We start from the raw sequence: 10,747 nt of genomic DNA on the forward strand, positions 1-10,747 counted from the left end.
AGTCCCATCCTTGAGTTTTACACAAATGTTTGCAATTGCTTGGAAATGCCTTTATTTTAAAAACAGATAAACAAGACAAGGAATCTTGCTTCTTTTAGCTGTTTATTCCCCCGGAAGAAGCGCTATTGTCATTTCTTGCTAACTGAACTCAGTTGATTCATAGCTTCAATTCTATACTAAAAAGCGAATACCTCCCCAAGAGAATTTATCGACGCCCACTTTCTTCTCTTATGTTATTTGAAGTTACGTTTCCCCAAAGCCCTAATCACAGCTTAACTAATAAGTGGTGCACATGGTGTGAGTGTCGACACTGAAGGAACTGCAGTGGGCTTTGTGAGGCCCATTCTGTTTTCCTGTTGGACCAAGGCTTTGATATCCTTTACAGTGGTTACTGGAATATGAGACTGTTCTAGGTAAGTTTTGACTTTTGAGTCATCTTAAATAATTTTGCCATTGTAAATGAATATTTCAATGTTTTGTACAATGGAATATGGATACAAGTACATACAGTATGCCTCAAGATGAGTATCACCTCTTTAACAGACTTTGATGTTGACACCAAGACTTTGCAACTGATCAACATGGACTTGTCTCCTTGGTGATTTGAGCCATAAGCAAGAGATCCGGGCAAATGCAGCTTGGCTTGCATAGTGGACCTTGCAAGCCAAACTCAACTCTGGCAACACATCCACGGATGAAGCATCACCGCCTATGTTTTGAGGCTCATCATACCCAGCCAGATCTGACTCAGTTACCACCACTACCGACCCATCATCAAAAACTGACAACAACTGTTTCTCAGCCGCACTTCTTAAGCTTGTTCGCTTCACAACCAGGTTGCTTTCTTTTGCCTTCCTTGCCATTCTGGAACTGTAGAACTCCTTAACAGCCTGCCGTTCAAAATATAATATGCTATTAGCAGCTGCAGAAACAAAGCAACCATACTATTTTGTAAAGATGTTAAAGGGGTAGATATTGAAAGCGCACCTTCCACTGAGCAGAAGCAAGTAAGACCCGGGGCCTTATGGACCGAATGTACTCATAAGCACACTCAGGTGTCATATCCCTGTATTTAACCTATCGGGTAAAGTAAAAAATATATCCTTAATAAGAAGGAAACTAGTATAAGAAAATGGTTGAGAATAATAGATGGGCAACCAGGTAACAGAGAACAATGGTCGTACTGCGTCCCCGACCAGCCTTGCAGTGAACATAAGTAGTCTTGCCACTTGACGCATTCTCTTGCAAAATAGTAAGAGGTAAAAATGAGAGTGATAATACAAGACAAGTTTGAATGTTTTTTTTTAAGCGAGAGAATAGAAGATGATGAAACTTACCGTGAATAAAATTCACAGCTTGGCAAATATCAGTGATAGATGGAGCAAAGAGATAATCTCTAGTCGGAATCACAAGATGCTTGATACCATGAGCCTACAAAGGTTTCAGGATACGGAAGAAATGAGAAGCAGAAAGGGCATGAGAAGGATGATGAGAAGCTTTGAATGGGAACATACATGATAGAGAGATGAGGGAACCAAAGTCTCAAAAGGCTCGTTGAGGGTAATCACGCCATATACACCAAGTTCCTTGAGGAGTGGAACATGAGTGGGGAAAGGCACAGCACCAAGCAAAACATACTGAGTGATAACACACACAAACACGGAGAGCATTAACAACACAACCCACAAGGCAGAAGCACAAAACATATGAAAGAGCAGCTCTTTTGGGTATGCAATGTGTTTCTTTTACCTCATCGACCTGATCCCACCATCGGAATTCTGACTGAAGCATGTTCCTAAGAAGGTTGTATATCAATGTTGGGTAGAATAGTGCGCGACCGCCAGCTCCAACGAGAGCACGTTTCGCATTCCAAACACCTAAATCACTACTTGTACTCGACACAACCCCTCCTAGTCCTATCGATTCCTTTGGATTGCTTTCGCTAATAAGAATCTCGTCGCCTTCCTCCTTCAATTCTTCGATGTACATGTTTCCCTCCCCCAAAGGTACAAAATTTTACTATCCCCGATTCCTTGAAGATCGAAGAAATGGGTAAACAAACCCTAGAATTCAATCCTCCTCAGGGAAACAAAATTACCAGTTCGATTCAACTCTGTAAAGACCAAAAATTTGGTGGAAACCTAGCTGGGTTGGATTTCGATCTGCTCTTCTTCTTCAAAGTTGTAATCTTTTCTTGATTTTCTCAACAAACCCAGACAGAGAGGCTCACCAGATGAAATCTTTTCTGGAGTATTTTGTTAGTAATTTTTTGTAAGGTAGCTCTTTTTTATTTTTGACTTATTTCCTTTATTTATATGTTGTTGACTTATTTCCTTTATTTTTCATTCCCAATAGAGTAAATTGTTTAGAGAATTTAACTTTTTATGAAAACACCTATATTGGATATTAATTTTTTAAAATAATAGGTTTTAAAAAAGGGAAAGAAAGAGGATGAGCTATGCTTAAAGGTGTTAAATTCACGTGGTTTTAGTTTTTAATGTGATTTTAGTTTGAACTATTGCACGTATATGACCTACACATAACTATTTTAGAATGGCAAAGACATCTCGTCACATCCCGTCTTATCCTGTCCCGTCTTATTTCTTTTCGTCCCTACCCGTAAATTTTTTTGTCCCATAACTCCAAAATTTTTGGATAAGAACATAACTAAATTTGATGCTTTTCTTACATTTTTTTTACATATAATTTATTTCCTTCTGCAATAGAAGATTTGTTCACAATAAATAAATTAAAAGCAACTTATTAATATTCAATTTTGCATAAATATATAGTAATATAATATAGTCAACCAATTGTAATTAGTGAATTTTAGAGTTTTAAATATTTATTTTAGGGTAATTACTATTTAGAAATACAAATATAAATTGAAATTTCTTTGCTTCCTTTTTTAAAAATGATTTATTCTATTTTTTCTTAAACAAATAATGTAATCCATGAAATAGTTTATTTTCATAAATATACATTATTTTTCTTTATGATTACAAAATATATTAGTTACATAAGGTCTTTTTAAAGATATTTCTTGCATATCTTGTGTTTTAGAGAGTATTTACAAATAAGTTGATTTTAGATGTATCTTATATATCCATTAAAATAAATTTGAATTAGTTTTTATTAATTTCACATATCTTCTATATTAATTAACTTTATATTATTAAGGCTACAGTGAATACTTTACTATTTTAAAATAATTTTTCCAATGTAATTTAATTTTTATTTTAAATTGATTTCCAAAATTAAACTGGATTTTTTATTTGTTCATAAAACTGTGAGGAAAAATATGCACAAATATTAATTGTAATTTTCTTTTCTTGTTTTCTTTTTTGTTTTTCCTAAAATATTTATAAAGAATTATAAAATTTATATTTGATTTATTATGTATTTAAAAGTTTTCCTTATTTAATTATGATGTATATGTTTTCCTTAATTAAATATTTTAACTGATTAAGATTTAGGCAAGATTATGATTGATTTAATACATAATAAATAGATTTGATGAGAAAATTGAATCAACTAATCGAGTATTAAATAAACCGCGTGGGACCCGACTTAATTTGAATGGTTAGAGAAATTTTAATGTTATGATATACTAATGTATTAATAAGTATTGAGTACTAGCAATTATATTTAAAAACTACCAAAACAAAGTCATGGTCCAAAGTGGTCTATGAGTACTCTTGCTTTAATAGTATAGACTAGGTACTAACCCGTGGAAAACCGCGGGCTGAGCTTTTTTTTGATGAAAATTTGTAATAATTTATTTTGTTATTATATTATTTATAATCGTTTGTGATTAAAAATTCGTTTGCTTATATTAAAATTTTAAAAATGTTTATTGAAAAACCTGTCAATAAAATATTTGCATGTAATGAATAAAATTGTTTAAACCTTTGTCAATTAAACGTAATTATTGCTATAGTTGTGAAGTAAGTAAAAAAATATAACTGGCATGTAAAAAGAGCAACTAAATATAGGTAGTGAAGGTTCTTAAAAATCTCTTTGAAAACAACATTCATTGTTTTTTATGTGGCTTCCCTTTCTTGTCTGTAATAAACACCTTCCAGCATTGAATATATTTAAATCTCAACTTCGTTTTATTTTTCTAAAGAGAGGTAAGTCTAATTGTAAAAGACAACATCACACCAGGGATCGAATCCCGATTCCCACGAATGTAGGAATTTGGCTAATAGGCCGGCCAGTTGTGGCTCAATGGTTGACAAAAAGTATATATATATATGTATATATAACTTTTTAAAATAGATAAGATACTATATCTATATCTTTTATTTATTAATTTTTAAAAATTAAGCCATTAAAACATAACTATTATATATTTTATTCGATTAGATTTTTGATAAAAATTTTAACCCGTGGTGGAAAAGTTTTTTGATAAAATTTGTGGTTATATAGATTTTATTCGATAAAATTTTTAAAATCTTAGCTGTTAATTTTTTTTAAAGTATGAATTATGTTTGATTCTAATAGATTTTTTATTTTACTTTTCTACAATTTATTTTATTTTATGTGTCCCCCAATTTTCAATTTTAATTACTAATATTTATTTATTTAATTAATTAATCATAATTAAGTTTTCTAATGGCAATTGAATGTAATTTTTACATATTTTAAGGTTAGTTTCATATTTGTACTTCTAATTAATATAGTAATTTGTACTTCCCAATTAATATAGTAAAGATTTATTATGTATTGAAACGTTTTCCTTGTTTAATTATGATGTATATGTTTTCATTAATTAAATATTTTAACCGATTAAGATTTAGGCAAGATTATGATTGATTTAATACATAATAAATAGATTTGATGAGAAAATCGGATCAACTAATCAGGTATTAAATGACCCGCGTGGGACCCAACTTAATTTGAATGGTTAGATAAATTTTAACGCCAAGATATACTAATATATTAATAATTATTGAGTACTAACTATTTTATTAATATATTAATAATTATTGAGTACTAACTATTTTATTTAAAAACTACCAAAACAAAGTCATGCTCCAAAAGTTGGTCCATAAGTACTCTTGCTTTAATAGAATAGATTATTTTCATTTTCCTCGTCAAACTTTTTTAAATTTGAAGCAAAAAAAAAAAGGAAATTTTGTAACTATTAAATATCGTTAACACTAGTAGCTACAAATCTATATACGTTGGGTTTTTAAAAGAATATCAGAGTTTATATTTTACAATTAAACTATGTTATATGTTAGTTTGGATTTACAAAGAAAAATCTTGAAATTTAACAATTAAATTAGGTTATATGGTGGTCTAGATTAATAAAGGATGATTATACATTAAATTTTAATATCTTATTATATAAAGTTGGGTTTTGAAAGTTAGTCATTAACAGGATTTTGACAAATGTCAAGTTATCAATCTGAGATTTTGACATGTGTAAAAGTTAATATTTAATAGAAGGAATTTAAGACAACCAAAAAAACAAAAAATTCTGTTTTAAACAATATTTTATAATGTAAAAATATAATTCTCAAAAATTAAAGTTATCAATCTCAAATTTTGACATGTGTAAAAGTTACTATTTAATATGAGAGATTTGAGAACAATATTAATAATGTAAAAAGATAACTATCAAAAAATTATAAAAAGTCAACAGTTTTAAAAAAATAATTATAAGGAGATTATATATATATATATATATATATATATTTTACAAAATTCAAAATTATATCATTATTTACTTATTTTTAATTTAAGTTATTTATTTTACAAAAAAAAATCGAAAAGGAATTAAGGAATATATACAGTTAATTATTAATTATAAAAAATGTAAATACTCACTTCTACATAAACATTAGGCCTGGGCCGGAGCCGGATATCCGGCCTTTTTGATGGTATCCGAATCCGGATCCGGCTCCGTCGGATACACAATTCTACTATCCGAATCCGGATCCGTTATCCTGGATATCCGGTTAACGGTTAACCGTTAAAATCTCGATTATCTGTCGGATATCCGAAATTCGGTTATTATTGTCATATGGGCTTTAAACCGAAAACCCAACAAGACTTGAGTGTGAACAAAAGGTTTTGGAGCTATTTATAGACATGAAGTGAAGTGTTTTTTTTTTGTTTCTACTCGATGTGGGATAAATGACAAAGGAAGTGAGAGTGGAAAAGTCCCACATCGACAGAAGCAACAAATTATCTTCACATATATATAGATATAAATAATTTAATATTATACTATATATTAATAATGAATTTATATACTATAGTGGCGGATCCGGATATCCGATCCGAATTATTTTTACTATCCGGATCCGATCCGTATCCGGCCGGATTTAGAAATATAACATCCGAATCCAGATCCGTTTTAGCGGATATCCGCTTTTCGGATCGGATACCGGATTCGGATCCGGATATCCGACGGATCCGGTAATTTGGTCTCAGGGCTAATAAACATAGATTGTCTCATATTTTTCATATAACAAAATAATTTATTCAAAAACACTGCTTTCAACTTTGTTCTATTGGTAAAAAAAATTAATGGAAAAGTAAAATTTTCCTTATCTTTTAAACAAAATATTTCTCATATTTTCTTCTTTTTCAGTTTAGAATAGGTAAGATTAATATGTTGACCCAAAAAAATATAAGATTAATATATGCGCCTTCTTTTTCTAATACTGTAAATTAAAATTTACTGTAGTATTTTAAGATTGTTTTATTTAATTTGTATTTTCATCTTTGAATTATTTGAGATTCATATATTATCGTGCTTATAAATTTTCTATTATTTTTTTTATTATGTCAAATTAATTTTCTTCTAATTTTTCAACTTTGATTGGTTGGTCATAGACCCTTTTTTGTGCAAACATAATTGTTAGTTGTTACCATTCATTCAATCCCAAAGAAAGATAAAGAGTAAAAGCTCATCAACCCAATGATTGGATAAAATAGGCTTATCAAACACAGGCTTACAACAAATATAGATAGATAGATTGGAAAAACATAAATCATTGTTGATATATCCATAAGAGCTTGGAGACAGAGGCTACATCATGGTGTGTCAAAGACACTTCCACGAATACATTCAGAAATTTAACATTAGTTACTATCAAAAGATTTTGTTCTGTTAAAAAAGAGTCTTTAGTTTCATTGGTTATCGGAGCAAGCCACTTTGAGATAGATAAAAGACGTGAATATATTCTCTCCACACAGGACGAGGGCAGAGCCGAGGGGAGGAGGTTGGACACAAGGTTCTTGCCATAAGGGAGAAGAGCGGAGCCAAGTTCTCTTCATGGTTGGTCATACACTATTATGATGATACATCATTTATTAGTAGACTATGTAATATATTTTTTATTCGAAATATTTTTGAGCCAACAATTTTAGTGATTAAAGAAACTATGCAAAAGTGAAAATAAAGAAACATATAATAGTTTGTTCAATGTGTTCATATAGGCATTTTCTAGGTGGTAGTAAAAAATATATTTGTAACATACAATATAGTTAGGTGTATAAAATCACTTTTAATAGTAACATACATAAGATTTTTGTAAATGGATATAAATCAGTGTATTATTGCAAAAAGAAAATTTATAAATAATTTACAACAAATTTTAATATATTTTTGTTAAATTTAATTTATAAAACTTAAAATCCGCATATCGGGCGGGTCCTTATCTAGTTTTATAGTAAAATGAAGTGTAATATATCAGTTTAGATCTATAAATAAAAAGTATTATTTTGTATACTACAATTAAGCTATGCTATATATATCTTATTATAGAAAGCTTGATGTCAAAATTACTCATTAACAAGATCATGACACGTGTCAATTGTATCATTCAGATGTTGACACGTGTCAATTCTAAATTTCTTAAAAATTTGAAAAATAAAAATGTAAAAATTCAAAACCTACCATAAAAATATTTTATATAAAAGTAAAATAGAGAAAAGAAAACCTAATTTTATTTAAAATTTTTTAAAGAAAAACAACCTTTGTAAGAAAATTATACAAAAATTATAAAATTTAAACAGTTTTAAAATTTAGACAAAATCATTATAAGGAAATTATATACATATATATACTAAGTTATAAACCCGTGCTATGCGCAGGTAATCCTATATGAATTATTCTTAAAAAAATGAGATTGATCAATTATTTAAATAGCTATACATTGACATTAAATATGCAAAATTATTATAACGTCCCTGTTGTAAATAGACGGCTCCTGAAAAGTATCGAACCCCAACTCAGGTTTGGGTTGGTGCTGCTGTAATAGCGATGATCAGATTTTATTGTTGGGTGCTAGATGTTTTAGATTACAATCATAAGAAAGTGGATTCCTCTAAATCTCCTTTCTATGCACAATACTTCAAATCTCACACTCGGTCCAGCCACATAAAAGCTTCAGCTCGATCGGACATCCTTACGACCTTTAAAAGATGCCCTAAATAACCCATCTTAGAACTGTTCATGTTTCTTAGCATAAATTGCACCACTTTCTATCAGTTACTTGGCCAGAGAGTAACATATACAAATCTTTGAGTTTAATTCTTATTGAAGCTTTCTTAGTTTCTATGGATTCTTGGCTTGTCTGCTCCTTCACATAACATTTGTCTTCATCTTCCTTTCACTTTTTTTTCCTTCTTCCCCTTTCCCATCTCAGATCTGGCCTAGGCCTGGGCATTCGGGTACCCGTTCGGGTTCGGTTCGGATATTTCGGGTTTTCTGGTTTTCGGGTTTAGAGTTATAGGACCCGTTCGGGTATTTTTAGACTTCGGATTCGGATCGGGTTCGGTTCGGGTATTTTGGGTTCGGATTCAGATTACCCGAAGTTCACAAAACTCAAAATTTTAGTATCGAATTTAGTCTAAATTATTCAATAATACGTAATAGATCTAAAAATTTAGAGTATTTTCTACCCAAATTTACTAATAAACAGTTTAAATACTTCAAATTATCAAAAATATCTAAAAATCTGAATATTTTGAATACTTTTATTATTAAAATTATAAATATTACTAATATATTACTACTATATATTAATAATATTGGTATATTCGGATACCCGTTCGGATTTCGGTTCGGATCAGGTGCGGATTCGGGTTTTCGGATTTAGAGATTTAAAACCCGTTCGGGTATTTTACAAATTCGGATACGGATTCGGATCGGGTTTTCTAGTTCGGATTCGGATCGGATATTCGGATCCGGGTATTTAGTCCAGGCCTTCTGGCCTATCTTAGCTTCTCCACCACACTTGCCATAACCACACGGCATGAGTCCCCATATCCACCATGGTTTTACGTACTATACACATATTTTAAAACTTTTTTATGGTTAAAAATTAACAAAGCTTATACTTTTTATAGAGTTTTAAATATTTAAACTTTCTATGGAATTTAAATATTTATATTATTTTAAAAAATTCTCTCAGGTTTAAATATTAGAATATTCTAAAAACTTTTTAAAAGTTTCAATATTTATAATATTTTAAACTTTTTAATTTTTAAAATTATAATATTTTAAACTTTTTAAAAGTTTTAATTTGCTCAAAAAGAACCGGATTAAACCGAATAAAATTCTAAAATTTGGATGCCTGATAAATCCAGCTCTTGCTCGTTCATAGTTGGAAACATTAGTTTTATTTATAATGATTCGAGACCATTGTCTAAATTTGTTTTAGCCGATGTGGGATGTTGTACATAGTTTTTTTCTTTCCTTAGATTTAAATTTTTCCTTTTTCCTAAATAATCTTAATAATATAGAAAACTATCATATTTTAATAAAATGTTAATTAGTGAGATGTCTAATCCCTATAGGATGTTTAAAATATAAAACTATTGATTGTTTTAAAAAAATATTAAATAATGACATGTCTAATCCTGATTAGTTGTTTAAAATCCTATGTGGACAGCCTTAGGAGCTTATAGCTCCTACTTTTATTAGTATAGATTCAGATATAAATTAAAATAATTAGATAAATTTTTTTGGTGTAAAATATTTCATCATTTATTTGCTTATATAGAGGGGTATATTTACAATTATTTTCTTTTTAGGATTAACAAAATTTTTAAAATATAATAAGATTACAATTATCTTATTCTTCGTTTTACCAAGCTTGAAAACTGTGATTTGTGATCGTTAAAATTGACACATGTCACGATCTGATGAGTTACTAATTTTGATATATAATTGTTAAAATTGACACATGTCACGATCTGGTGAGTTTTTAATTTTGATCTCTGATCGTTAAAACTAACACGTATCACGATCTGGTTTGATATATTTAATCGTAAAAATTGACATATGTCATGAACTGGAGAATATATAATTTTGATCTATGATCATTAAAATTGATACGTGTCAGGATCTGGTGAGTTACTGACTTTGAGAACCTAGGTTTATATAATAAGATATATCATAAAATTCAAAATTATAATATTATTTAGTTATTTTAATTTTAAGTTGCTAATTTTACAAGAAAAATGATTATTTTTTTGTAAGATAAATAAAGGATTGTGAAAATTATACAATTAATTACTGTTTTTTAAAAAATGTAAATACTCACCTTTACAAAAAGAAAAAGATTGTTGAAGTAGAAAAAATAATAATAAATCGTCTCATATTTTTTTCACCAATCAAATAATTTATTCAAAAAGCCTACTATTGTAATATATATAAGATATGGGTATGTAAAATTAATGTATGTGTTTTTGTAACTATAAAAATATTAAAGTAAAGAGA

At 29.2% G+C, this 10,747-nt stretch overlaps 1 protein-coding gene across 1 annotated transcript; it reads right to left on the minus strand.

Annotated features, from left to right (window-relative positions):
• Window positions 1-425: 425 nt before the first annotated feature.
• LOC104754362 (phosphatidylglycerophosphate phosphatase PTPMT2-like) lies at window positions 426-2,737 on the minus strand. Its single transcript, XM_010476537.3, has 6 exons — window positions 1,750-2,737; window positions 1,515-1,637; window positions 1,338-1,431; window positions 1,159-1,241; window positions 988-1,077; window positions 426-890 (listed from the first exon to the last, which is right to left on the minus strand). The coding sequence occupies exons 1-6, from the start codon at window positions 1,987-1,989 to the stop codon at window positions 537-539; spliced, it is 984 nt and encodes a 327-aa protein (XP_010474839.1). The 5' UTR covers window positions 1,990-2,737; the 3' UTR covers window positions 426-536.
• Between the last annotated feature and the right edge of the window lie 8,010 nt (window positions 2,738-10,747).

The sequence above is a fragment of the Camelina sativa genome, chromosome 17 (genome assembly GCF_030686135.1).
Source record: "Camelina sativa cultivar CO46 ecotype springtype chromosome 17, ASM3068613v1".
Classification (NCBI taxonomy): domain Eukaryota; kingdom Viridiplantae; phylum Streptophyta; class Magnoliopsida; order Brassicales; family Brassicaceae; genus Camelina; species Camelina sativa.